Consider the following 13,907-nt stretch of genomic DNA (forward strand, 5'->3'; position numbering starts at 1 on the left):
AGGTGCTCAGCACCCTTTACTTCAGTTGGAGTTATTTGTTCAGCACCTCTCAAAACATGACCCAAAATTAAAGGCCATTTTTGAAAATATGACCCTTACCTATGACCTGCAGTTTCCACCTATCTGTGAAAGGGGAATATTTACCTATTATACACTATTCTGAGGATTGGTTAATGCTTGTAAAGTGCTCTGAAGATATAAAGCCCCATGTGGGTGATAAGTATTATCAGCTGGAACCATGTTCTCAAAAAATTCTTTCCACTTTATGCCAGAGTGAAAAATCCAAATTTTACTATTTTTTTGAAGATTAATTTATTATATGAGGAGAAACCTCCATAAGTCAGTTACTGGAGACTGACATGAGACATTCTGGAGTCCAATAGAGTTTATATCTCAGACCAAAGTATTAGAGGGCTCACAGATGCTAGGAAGACTCTCTATAACTTAGTGACAGGTTTCAGAGGAACAGCCGTGTTAGTCTGTATTCGCAAAAAGAAAAGGAGGACTTGTGGCACCTTAGAGACTAACCAATTTATTTGAGCATGAGCTTTCGTGAGCTACAGCTCACTTCATCAGATGTTTACCGTGGAAACTGCAGCAGACTTTATATACACACAGAAATCATGAAACAATACCTCCTCCCACCCCACTGTCCTGCTGGTAATAGCTTATCTAAAGTGATCAACAGGTGGGCCATTTCCAGCACAAATCCAGGTTTTCTCACCCTCCACCCCCCCACACAAATTCACTCTCCTGCTGGTGCTAGCCCATCCAAAGTGACAACTCTTTACATAATCAAGTCGGGCTATTTCCTGCATAGATCAAGGTTTTCTCACATCCCCCCCACCCCCATACACACACAAACTCACTCTCCTGCTGGTAATAGCTCATCTAAACTGACCATTCTCCAGGTTTAAATCCAAGTTAAACCAGAACATCTGGGGGGGGGGGGGTAGGAAAAAACAAGAGGAAACAGGCTACCTTGCATAATGACTTAGCCACTCCCAGTCTCTATTTAAGCCTAAATTAATAGTATCCAATTTGCAAATGAATTCCAATTCAGCAGTTTCTCGCTGGAGTCTGGATTTGAAGTTTTTTTGTTTTAAGATAGCGACCTTCATGTCTGTGATTGCGTGACCAGAGAGATTGAAGTGTTCTCCGACTGGTTTATGAATGTTATAATTCTTGACATCTGATTTGTGTCCATTTATTCTTTTACGTAGAGACTGTCCAGTTTGACCAATGTACATGGCAGAGGGGCATTGCTGGCACATGATGGCATAGATCACATTGGTGGATGTGCAGGTGAACGAGCCTCTGATAGTGTGGCTGATGTTATTAGGCCCTGTGATGGTGTCCCCTGAATAGATATGTGGGCACAATTGGCAACGGGCTTTGTTGCAAGGATAAGTTCCTGGGTTAGTGGTTCTGTTGTGTGGTATGTGGTTGTTGGTGAGTATTTGCTTCAGGTTGCGGGGCTGTCTGTAGGCAAGGACTGGCCTGTCTCCCAAGACTTGTGAGAGTGTTGGGTCATCCTTTAGGATAGGTTGTAGATCCTTAATAATGCGTTGGAGGGGTTTTAGTTGGGGGCTGAAGGTGACGGCTAGTGGTGTTCTGTTATTTTCTTTGTTAGGCCTGTCCTGTAGTAGGTAACTTCTGGGAACTCTTCTGGCTCTCAGAAGAGTTCCCAGAAGTTACCTACTACAGGACAGGCCTAACAAAGAAAATAACAGAACACCACTAGCCGTCACCTTCAGCCCCCAACTAAAACCCCTCCAACGCATTATTAAGGATCTACAACCTATCCTAAAGGATGACCCAACACTCTCACAAGTCTTGGGAGACAGGCCAGTCCTTGCCTACAGACAGCCCCGCAACCTGAAGCAAATACTCACCAACAACCACATACCACACAACAGAACCACTAACCCAGGAACTTATCCTTGCAACAAAGCCCGTTGCCAATTGTGCCCACATATCTATTCAGGGGACACCATCACAGGGCCTAATAACATCAGCCACACTATCAGAGGCTCGTTCACCTGCACATCCACCAATGTGATCTATGCCATCATGTGCCAGCAATGCCCCTCTGCCATGTACATTGGTCAAACTGGACAGTCTCTACGTAAAAGAATAAATGGACACAAATCAGATGTCAAGAATTATAACATTCATAAACCAGTCGGAGAACACTTCAATCTCTCTGGTCACGCAATCACAGACATGAAGGTCGCTATCTTAAAACAAAAAAACTTCAAATCCAGACTCCAGCGAGAAACTGCTGAATTGGAATTCATTTGCAAATTGGATACTATTAATTTAGGCTTAAATAGAGACTGGGAGTGGCTAAGTCATTATGCAAGGTAGCCTGTTTCCTCTTGTTTTTTCCTACCCCCCCCCCCCAGATGTTCTGGTTTAACTTGGATTTAAACCTGGAGAATGGTCAGTTTAGATGAGCTATTACCAGCAGGAGAGTGAGTTTGTGTGTGTATGGGGGTGGGGGGGATGTGAGAAAACCTTGATCTATGCAGGAAATAGCCCGACTTGATTATGTAAAGAGTTGTCACTTTGGATGGGCTAGCACCAGCAGGAGAGTGAATTTGTGTGGGGGGGTGGAGGGTGAGAAAACCTGGATTTGTGCTGGAAATGGCCCACCTGTTGATCACTTTAGATAAGCTATTACCAGCAGGACAGTGGGGTGGGAGGAGGTATTGTTTCATGATTTCTGTGTGTATATAAAGTCTGCTGCAGTTTCCACGGTAAACATCTGATGAAGTGAGCTGTAGCTCACGAAAGCTCATGCTCAAATAAATTGGTTAGTCTCTAAGGTGCCACAAGTCCTCCTTTTCTTTTCTCTATAACTTAGGTGTCATGATTAATTTGGAATGAATGATGTGCTGCCCACCCCACAATCCCCCAAGTCTGCCTTTTCCTATTAGCTTCTTGATGATCACGTATCCATACTACACATTAAGAAAATGAGATTATATATACTATCTTATATTTAGGTGATTATGCAGCTGGCTTGAATGTATTTTCTTTATAGCCAATCACATTAACAGGAGCAGGGGCAGAGACGGAAATAGCCACAGTAATAAAACACCTTGACTCTGTAATTTTTTATTAGTGCTTTTCAGACAGGTTGTGAATAAATAATAGTAAAAAAAGATGCATATTGCTGTAAATCAGCTCTCTTCTGGGGGGGGGGGGGGAAGAGGAGTGGCTGGAATGTTAATTAATGAGAGACAAGTCCAGTGTCAACCTTCTTTAGTCATAGTTGCTCCTTGCTTTCATTGTCTATGCCCAGCCTGCGAAGCATGAACAATTCCTTACCAAGTACTTGTCAACATAGTTTAATCAAACCTAAAGAAGAGTTCTGTGTAAGCTTAAAAGCTTGTCTCCTTCACCAACAGAAGTTGGTCCAATAAAAGATATTACCTCTCCACCTTATCTGACAGTTAAACGATGTCATTTTGAAACCCATATAGTTAAAATGGTACCATCCTTAGTGTGGATGCTTGTATATCAGTATACACTTTTATAAACTTATCCCCCTAAATATACTGGTATAACTGTGTCCACACTAGGGACTGAGCTGATTTAACTACTTTGGTAACAAGTATTCCTCTAACCAAAATAGTTAAATCAGCACAAAAACTATATGTGGGCCAGGGCACCAAATTCCTTCAGGTACACACTCCAAGGTAGTTTCTCCTCATCCATCCCATCATGACTCATCTCTGCCTGCTCTTGTAGCAGGAACTGTCATCAATACCACTGCATGGATCAAACAAGAGTAACATAAGACCTTCCCAACTATAAGCAATAAGATCTTCTCTCCCTCTTCTCTGCTAGTTTCCATAATCCTAGCCAGCAGGAGCCAGAGGGTTTCCCAGTGAGCAGAAAAATGAGAGCATGACCTACACACACCTCCAACCACGACAGAAATCTGTGTGAGAACTTTATTACAACATTTGGCTATTTGAGACCTTCACTAATAACTAGCAAAGCCACAGCAACAAAAAACTCTGAAGAATAAACATAGGAGGGGGAGAATTACATTTCTGCATCTTTAAAAAAATAGAAAAGTAATTTACACATGAGAAAAACCCCTTTAAAATTAGTTACAGCAAATTGTTGGGCTACTTTGTGTATCTTCAACATGGGCCTGAGATGTGGACTGCTAGAGAATTTTTGTAACAAAGCTCCCTGGTTATGGAACTTGATTCAAGGCACTATTCCAAGTCTTTAGTCTGTTTCAGAGTTTAAAACAAACCTAAAGAAAATCTTTCTGCTGCTTTTAACTGTTCCAAAGAGTAGATGGTTTTAGCGGAGTAACTCTATAAAGCACCCTGTGACGTTAATGTGAAAGATCCTACATACATGCATGATGATGATGTTATAAGTCAATGCAAATATGCATTTACAAGGGTTAATTTTGTAATTTTATATAAAAGTTCTTTCCCTTTGAAAGTACCATGATTTTCGCTTCTGCAGATAGATATAGCTGCATGACAGGCAAGGACACTGTTTCTAAGACAACATCACTCAAAATGTGGATGCTGAATTACAAAGTTAAATTATCCGAGCCTCACCCCACAGTCCTCACTTCCCAGAAGCTCATGCAGATAAGTTGTTTCCTGTTGTTTGCATAAGAACTCAAACTGGGAAGGTCAGCTATCAGCTAGGATTTCTGGATAGTCCTCCCAGAACTGGTCCCCAATGATGTCACAGTGCAGTGGGACAGCTTTACTCCTGGTCCGTGTCACTTCAACTTCCTTCTCTTCCGTTTCCTTTGGCAGTTTTATTCTTTTTGTAGCGACTTCTTTAACCTGCAAATATAGTTCACACATGAGTGTATTTATAAAAGGACTTTGAAGGTTTCATAAATTGTTGGTTTTACCTTGTTTACATATTAACAATAAGACCCTTTTGTCCCTTCTGCCTTATGACAGCTTTTAATTTTGTACCAGAATCTGCAAATCTAGGCATATGGTGTCACTCAGGTACCAAAAATAAGTCATACTGAAGCAATTTTTCCAGTCAAAACTCATGCCACGCAGGTCATATATTTACAGGGTTTTGCTACTGAATGGATCAGATTACAAGAATGCCACTCTGATGATTTTCATGGTAATTGTTTCAGGATTCATTTTTCATTCAATTCAATATCTACACCTGAAGTCTTTTAGCTTATCACATGAGTATTTTCAGCAAGACAAAAACACAGGTGGCAAGGTGCAGGTGAGCTGTTCGCTCTAAGCCAAACACTGAAATGACGTTCCAAAATAAAGGCAAGCATCCCCAGGTGTATATATTACTATATGGTGAGACACTCATTAAAGCCATTTATTAATATAATCAAGAGATAGGTATTCATGCACGTTAAGCCACTGGATAAAGAAACAGATGAAACAGTTGGTCATTCTCACATGGTCTGAAGAGAGCACCAACAAATACTTGGAAAGCTGGGAAAGAATACATCAGTTTTTATGGAAAAAGTAGATATAAAGCCTCCCAGAAGGCCTAATATTGTCAAAGAGATGGGCAAGAAACAAGAGACAAGTGGAACACTATCTCAAACGAAGGAGTCTCTCCCTATATCAGTCCTCTTGGTAAAATGCCATAGAAATCACCAGCCACAAAAGAAAACTGAGCTAGCTATTAGTCATTCTTTTTATGTATAACAAAAAGTAAGAACAGTGAGAAAATTGTGGCGGACTCTCAACCAACATTAGCTAGGCTCTAATCACAAGAAACACACACACTTCTACTTCACATCTATACTAATTCATAAATTTTAAGACCAGAAGACACCATTTATGATAATCTGATCTGATCCCCTACATAATTTCAGAATTTTATTCCTGCATCAAGCCCATAACTTTTTGTTGAGCCAGGGGAACAAATGCTACTAGCTAACTCTGAAATGAAGAGATTTGCAAGTTACAGATAAAGAAGTTCCTCCATCAAAAGTTACTTTTGTGCGTGTACCATGCAGCAACACCTCATCAAAATAAATGAAAATGAGGATTGATTGTTCAGTGAGCTGAACAGTCCTAATTGCTTCATAACAAAAATATTAAGGCTCCAATCCTGCACTGAGCTTTGCATAGGCCCAAGTGTTTTCTTTTGGATTATACTATAGCAAACTTGGGAAAATAGTCATAAATTTTACCAGCCTAGGTACAATCTACTTATCCAGCTTTTAACCTGACTGATTAAAAAAAAGCAAACTGTATTTTACTCTCATGAAGAGTGAGCTCTAGGCAAATAGAATTTTGCAAGACTGACTTCTGTAACACATGCATACACAGAGATGATGATGAGTCTATGCATAGGTAAACAGTCGTACAGATATATTATAAATGAGTCAGATTTCAGACACCAGTTTTCATATTATTCAGTTAGACATAGATATATCTATAACACCTCAAAATAACTCATTTTTAACACCCACTGTTCAAAACCCCCATTTCCTTAGTATCTGAAATATCTCTATATGTAGACAGTCATAGCCACGGAAGCGGAGGTCATGACATTTAATCATAAGAAGCATCGGGGGTGGGGGTTATACTGTGGTTTGTGACCTGCACGCAGTATTTATTGTTGTAGCACCTAGGAGCATTAGCCATGGACCTTGTGCTAGGTGCCATACAAAGAGCAAACAAAAAGATGGTCCTTGCACCCAAAGCGTTTGCAATTTAAGAATAATACACAAGACAACAGATTCTTAAACAGACTGATGGGAGAGTACAAGGAAACAATGAGACAATATTGCTCAGTATAGTAAGTGGTGGTCCCCGCTCATGAACAACCTAATTATTGTCAATATTTTTGTAGGCACCAAAGCAAAGGAGGGTTTTAAGGAGGGATCTGAAGGAGAATGAGGCAGTTTTACAAATGTTTATTGGGGGCTCCTCCCAAGTAGGAGAGAAAGCACAAAGGTGCTTGTTTGAAAATTTAACACATGGGCAATGGAGGCTGACATCACATGCCAGGGGTGACCAACCTGTGGCTCTGGAGCCACATGCGGCTCTTCAGAAGTTAATATGCAGCTCCCCTTGTCTAGGCACCGACTCTGGGGCTGGAGCTACAGGTGCCAACTTTCCAACGTGCCAGGAGGTGCTCCCTGCTCAAGCCCTGGCTCTTCACAGGCCCTGCCCCCACTCCACCCCTTCCCACCCCCTCCCCGAGCCTGCCGTGCCCTCGCTCCTCCCCCGCCTCCCCACACCTCAGAGCCTCCTGCACACCACGAAAGCACTGATCGGTCGAGCTGCCGGTGGGTGGGAGGAGCTGGGACAGGAGCTGATGGGGGGCTGCTGATGTATTACTGTGGCTCTTTGGAAATGTACATTGGTAAATTTTGGCTCTTTCTCAGGCTCAGGTTGGCCAACCCTGTCACAGGCCAACTGAAGGCAGGAGTCCACTTGTCTATACTGAATGAGAGATGGTAAGTAGTGTGGGGGGCTAGGCATGCAGTTAAGATGCTTTTACCTTCTGCCATATTAGTACAGTTCCTTTCCTATATATCAAAGGCTCATTGTTGTAGTTAATGTTGAATTCAGAAAATAAAATCTCATTCTTGTCTCCAGCCAAAGTTCCCTGAAATTGAGAAAAGGAAAATAAGAAGTTCACCTTATAACCTCAATTTATTTAAACATGTCCTTTTTTATAGCACAGAAACAAGTAAGGTAAATGTTGAATGCAAGTAATTAATAACATGCATACAGGGTTCTTTAAATCTTCAAACAACTTTATTAACTCATTATCCTCACAGCATCCCCATGAAGTAAGCAAGTGTTATTTCCTTTGGTAAAATGGGGATAGATAAGCAGAGTGAGGTCTGTGTGTTCTTGATTTTTATTAGGGCTGTCAAGAGATTAACAGCAATTTATTTAAATATTTTTGGATGTTTTCTACATTTTCAAATATACTGATTTCAATTACAACACAATACAAAATATACAGTGCTCACTTTATTTTGATTACAAGTATCTGCACTGTAAAAAAACAGTATTTTTCAATTCACCTAATACAAGTACTGTAGTGCAATCTCTTTATCATGAAAGTTCAATTTACAAATATAGAATTATGTACAAAAATAACTGCATTCAAAAATAAATGTAAAATTTTAGGGCCTGCAAGTCCACTCAGTCCTACTTCTTGTTCAGCCAATCACTCAAACAAACAAGTTTGTTTACATTTGCAGGAGATAATGCTGCCCACTTCTTCTTTACAATGTCACCTGAAAGTGAGAACAGGCGTTCTTGGGGCACTGTTGTAGCTACCATCACAAGATATTTACGTGGCAGGTGTGCTAAAGATTCATATGTCCCTTCATGCTTCAACCACCATTCCAGAGGACATGCGTCCATGCTGATGACTGGTTCTGCTCGATAGCAATCCAAAGCAGTGCGGACTGACGCATGTTCATTTTCATTATCTGAGTCAGATGCCACCAGCAGAAGGTTGATCTTCTTTTCTGGTGGTTCGAGTTCTATAGTTTCCACATCAGTGTTGTTCTTTTAAGACTTCTGAAAGCATGCTCTGCACCTCGTCCCTCTCAGATTTTGGAAGGCACTTCAGATTCTTAAACCTTGGGTCGAGTGCTGTAGCTATCTTTAGAAATCTCACATTGGTACCTTCTTTCACTGCAGATTTGACAGAAAGCAAAGTGTTCCTAAAGTGAACAACATGTGCTGGGTCATCACCTAAGACTGCTATAACATGAAATATATGGCAGAATGCGGGTAAAACAGAGCGAGGGATATACAATTCTCCCCCAAGGAGTTCAGTCACAAATTTAATCAACACATTTTTTTTTAACAAGCATCAGCAGCATGGAAGCATGTCCTGTGGAATGGTGGCCAAAGCATGAAGGGACACACGAATGTTTAGCATATCTGGCATGTAAATACCTTGCAATGCCAGCTACAAAAGTGCCATGCAAATGCCTGTTCTCACTTTCTGGTGACACTGTAAACAAGAAGAGGCAGCATTATCTCCCGTAAATGTAAAGACACTTTTTTCTCTTAGGGTGGCTGAACAAGAAGTAGGACTGAGTGGACTTGTAGACTCTGAAGTTTTACATTGTTTTGGTTTTGAGTGCAGTTATGTAACAAACAATCTACATTTGTAAGTTGCACTTTCAGGACAAAGAGCTTGCACTACAGTACTTGTATGAGGTGAACTGAAAAATACTATTTCTTTTGTTTATCATTTTTACAGTGCAAATACTTTTTATTAAAAATATACAATTTGATTTCCCTTATAACACAGAATACAATATATATGAAAATGTAGAAAAACTTCCAAAATATTTAATAAATTTCAATTGGTATTCTATTGTTTAACAGTGCAATTAAAACCGCGATTAATTTTGTTAATCATGATTAATTTTTGATAAATTAATCACAGGAGTTAACTACGATTAATTGACAGCCCTAATTTTTATGTTTGTACACAACAAAAAAAGGTGTGGAACAGCACCCTGTAAAGGCAAGAAGAGGAGAATGAGATGGATAAAGTGACCTGCCCAAGACCACATACTGAATCATTGTTAGAGCTGGGCTTAGACGTCAAGAATTGCTGAATCACAGTTTTACACCCATACCACATCTCTTTTGAGGCCAGTCACATTTCATATACACATTTCTAAGCATTTGAACCCATTAATTATGAAGTTAAAATCCTATTTGGATTCTAATTAAAGTAAATTTGTTGCCAGTCAGGTTAAGATCTTTACACCTCAACTGCAAAACAGAAATCCAAAACCAACATCATCTCCAAAGAAAAATAAGCACATACTGGGAAAAATGAATTGGTATACAGGCCTTCCCTAATGGGCAAGACATGCCTGCATAGGGCTGGATAATTGGAAGTACTTGGCAACTGGGTTCTGCGTATGTTCCCTGTACTATTATGAATAAAATCTCTCCTTATAGTTGATATTAGAAGACAATTAATTTAGAAGAGGTGCTTACCTGTAATCTGTCTTGTGCTTGGACTGGTGTCAAGCCACTTCGCTGCACAAGCATCCAAAACACTGTATTATAGAGGTTATTAATGTGGCCTGCAGAAATAGGAAATGGTGTCAAAGGACAAACAGACTATTTGCAAAGTCTAGATGGCTATTCAGAGAATGGTTTTCCATTCCCACAAATTCCTACAGCTAGATATTTAAAGTACCATTAGTAATATTTGTCGTTATGTAGTATCATCGTAATCCAATCTCATGCTTTATGGCATACTGGATCTCTGGAATGGTCAGATGATTGATTCCTCACAGCTACATGAAGTATATCATAATTGTTAAGTAAGATGCATTATGGCAGACAGAGTTCACCTTCCTCTGAAACAACAGATGTTAGTCACTGCCCCAGGTTTGATACTAGCTTTGCAACAGTGACCTGATCTGTCATGGAAAATCCTATATTCGTCATTTGACTGTTGTAATTTTGCTACACAATATTGCTGAATCTGAACGTTTATACCTCTCAGTGAAAAAAAACAACATTCAAGTGAGGTTACTAAAATTTCTGGTACTGAATTTCAGTATTTTAGTGATGACAATCCAGTATCTGCTATGGATCCCATGTTATTAATGGGTGTGCTGTAAAAATAATAGAAGTATTAACACATAAAATGAGTAATGTCACAAACACCACATTGCTCTTTCTAAAACAGTGTCAATAGAAGATAAAAGGGGAATAAAAATACAAACTGGGATGGTTTTGGAAGATTACTGTAGAATGTAAAATAATCTACTTTCTAAGAACATCATCCACCTCTTGTGCAGCTTAACAGCTCCAAGGATGTGTTTTTAAATAAGTAAACTACAGTCCCTCTGCTATACAGCAGCTTCTTTTTCACTGAGCGCACCTATGCATGCGGCAATAAGGGGTTAGAGGTTTTCATCCCAGGAGGAAAAAAACACCCAACAGTTAAATCGTTATGCTAAAAATCAACTGTTCTCGTTTTCCTGATATCTAAAGATGCTTACAATCTGCTTGTCTCCAGCTGAGATAGTCCTTTAAATTCTGGTTACTGGGATACAAGACAACTCGTCCATCAAATCCGGGTGGATACAGGAGTGGCTGGTCCTTAAAATAATCCTTCCAGTAGAAAACATAACTGGAGGCAAACTGGGAGACGACGTGAGTCATGAACTTACTTGCAAACGCAAAGCCAACAGACAGAGAGAGAGGAGAGAGACAGAGAATACATTAGCTATTAAAACAACTATACCTTTCTATCTGTAATTATTTGGGTATCAGTGGTAAGGCTTCTGGTGGACAGCAGTGCTTTTCATACCGCGGCTCTATGGACCACCAATAGCAGGTAAAACCTTTTAGAGTGGTTGGTGGAATTAAACATGTTAAGAATTAAGCAGTGGAGGCTGGAAGAGGAGAGAGGTTACTGAAAAAATCCTCTTTTGTAGAAGATGGTTTTTATTCACCCTTTTGCTGTTTGTTTGTTTTTAACTTTATTTAATTTACTTTTCAAAATCATCATACACAAAAACATAACATCAAATACTCCATGGCTAATTACAATCTCATATTATATATACAAAAATCACACCCACAAACACAAGTGAATTGTGTAGTTTCCATCTATATCATACAGGTAGCATCTGTACAAGTTTAAGGACAAAGAAACAATAGTTGCATATGCCAGTTCTCAGAGAGAACTATTAAACATGGGGAAACTGGTAAGCTCAAAAGGAGAAATTACCTTGCTCTTCTTTTAAACCAGTTACTTTTCTTTTTAAAAACAAAGCTGTATTCATCACTCTGTCCATAAGCCATGACAATATCCTCCAGCTCTTGCATCACAGTCTGGGCACACTTAGTCATCAGATGGAGGGCACGGTCATCATTAGGCTTACTGAAGCCATGCTGCTCAGCAAAGCTTCAAGAAGAATAGAGGTTCAATGGGAAATTAACCTTATAAAAGATACTCAATACTTGTTTTCATCACATTTATTTCCTCAGAACATTGTTGGCATGGACAGGATTTTTGGAAGTCAATGAACTCCCTCCAGGTGTCAAAAACACTATGAGAAAATCTTCCTGCTTCTGAGTCCCATACACCACAATCTCCTCCTCATCAAGATCAGACGCCAACTATTTAACTCCTCTTAAAATCAACTGGTGCCCCTATGGTATATGGAGTCAATGGGAGGCATATGGTTTGTCACTATTACATCACTTTTTTGCTAAAGCACATTCAGACTTTATCCAAGGGAGAAGACGCATCAGCAAATTGCCAGAGCTTGAGAACTTCACTGAATTTGTACAAAGTAAGAGTCAGTTGTGTATCATCACCTGAGTGATGCAGCCTGTGGAAACTATAACTCCAGGGAAAAAGTGCTCCCTCTGGCCTTGAGCAGCCTGTGGAAGCAACGCACAGCCCAGCCAACTACAGTCCCCTTATCGCTTATGGAGATGAGGGTCACACTCTCCCAAACCCACACACCACCAAAATTAGTCATTCCGTTGCACACATTTCTGCCTTTGGGGAGAGGGGGAGAGAACAAACAGCACTTGACAGCCATGTAGTGACGCTACTTAATGCTCTACTGGAAGGGATTCATGGCACATCTGTACGATAGACACCAGCGCTGCTGCAGTACCACAATGCAGCCTTCCATCACTCCGTCTCTCCAAGAGACAGTAGCTACATCAATGGAAGAGTCCTTCGGTCAACCTAGCCGCCTCTACACCAGGGACCAGGTCAGCCTGTCTACAGTGCTCAGGGCATGAAACTTTCACAGCCCTGACCTAAGTTTTAGCTGGAGACCCGGCCACAGATCCTACAGTGATGAGCGTAGTACAAATACCTATATAGACCGGAAAACACCTGCCGAACCCGGAGATAAATATTCCCAGTCCCACGCTCTCCTCCCTCCCCCCAGGCAACAGTCATGACATTTCCCCACCGCCTGCAGCGGTTCCCGGCAGCCCTGAGGCCTATGACCGGGTGACACGGATGTTCTAGCACACAGGGGTCGTCAGTAAGTGGTCCGTGGGCCAAAGCCAGACCGCCAGATGCGTCTGAATGGCTCACGAGATCTTTAGGATCTACACACGATCCCTATTGCGACGGGTTTTGTGTCATTCTCTCTGGGGGCTGGACCTTGACTCTACCTCGACCAAGACACGGGGACCTGGCCACAACGGATTGATCACCCCTGCTCCAGCAGAAGCTGAGTGAAAGGGTGGGCACCTCCGGGGACCCCGTCCCCTTACAGAGCCCATTAGCACCGGGGGCCCAGCTACACCCAGGGCCCTCCGTCCCCCCCGGGGTGCCCCCGTCCACGCCCCCGGGCGGCCAGACACGGCCACAGGCGCTGCCCCGCCCCCCTCACGGGAAGGGGGCGCCCCCCCGGCCGCCGCGCCCATCGCTCGCTCCGGGCCTGGGGCAAGCTGGGGCCCCGCCCCCGTCGCCGCCGCGGCGAGACGCAGCACTGCCCTCGGCTGCCGGCGGCCCCCCTCCCGGAAGCGCCCCGGCCTCCGCACCGGTGGAAGTTGCGGCCGTCCAGCCGGGTGACCACCCAGCAGTTGGGCAGGCACGTGTCGTCCGCCTCGAAGTCCCGCACGTACTCGAACTTGCTCTTCGCCATGGGGGCCCGGCGGCCGCCGCCCGGCCGCGCCCTCGTCCCAGGCCCAACGGCGGCGGCAGCGGCGGCAGCTTCCCGGACACGCAGCCGCATGCCCGGAACCGGAAGCAGCCCCCCTCCCCGACCCACCCCGGAAGCGACCTCTTCTAGCCACAGGCCAGGCCAGCTCTATGGTGGGATGCGCCGTTGGAGGACTGCTGCTCGCTCCAGAAGAGGGGGGGGGGGGCGCTTCTGGCCCTGGCCTCCGGCACGGGGCTCTGCAGAGGGGGGTGGATTA

The 13,907-nt window shown here is 42.5% G+C and overlaps 1 protein-coding gene across 3 annotated transcripts; it reads right to left on the minus strand.

The window, feature by feature from the left end:
* Positions 1–3,107: 3,107 nt before the first annotated feature.
* On the minus strand, positions 3,108–13,738 carry THG1L (tRNA-histidine guanylyltransferase 1 like). 3 transcript variants are annotated; one of them, XM_073355208.2, is made up of 6 exons: positions 13,530–13,738; positions 11,743–11,919; positions 11,009–11,178; positions 9,990–10,078; positions 7,501–7,608; positions 3,108–4,835 (listed from the first exon to the last, which is right to left on the minus strand). In XM_073355208.2, the coding sequence occupies exons 1-6, from the start codon at positions 13,721–13,723 to the stop codon at positions 4,677–4,679; spliced, it is 897 nt and encodes a 298-aa protein (XP_073211309.2). In that variant the 5' UTR covers positions 13,724–13,738; the 3' UTR covers positions 3,108–4,676. The 3 variants fall into 3 exon arrangements, with proteins under 3 accessions (XP_073211309.2, XP_073211311.1, XP_073211310.1); XM_073355210.2 differs by lacking the exon at positions 13,530–13,738 and having other exon boundaries at positions 3,952–4,835; positions 11,009–11,088; positions 11,748–11,900; XM_073355209.1 differs by lacking the exon at positions 13,530–13,738 and having other exon boundaries at positions 3,952–4,835; positions 11,009–11,174; positions 11,743–11,830.
* Positions 13,739–13,907: the final 169 nt, after the last annotated feature.

Source organism: Lepidochelys kempii, chromosome 8 (genome assembly GCF_965140285.1).
Source record: "Lepidochelys kempii isolate rLepKem1 chromosome 8, rLepKem1.hap1, whole genome shotgun sequence".
NCBI classification, from domain to species: Eukaryota; Metazoa; Chordata; order Testudines; family Cheloniidae; genus Lepidochelys; species Lepidochelys kempii.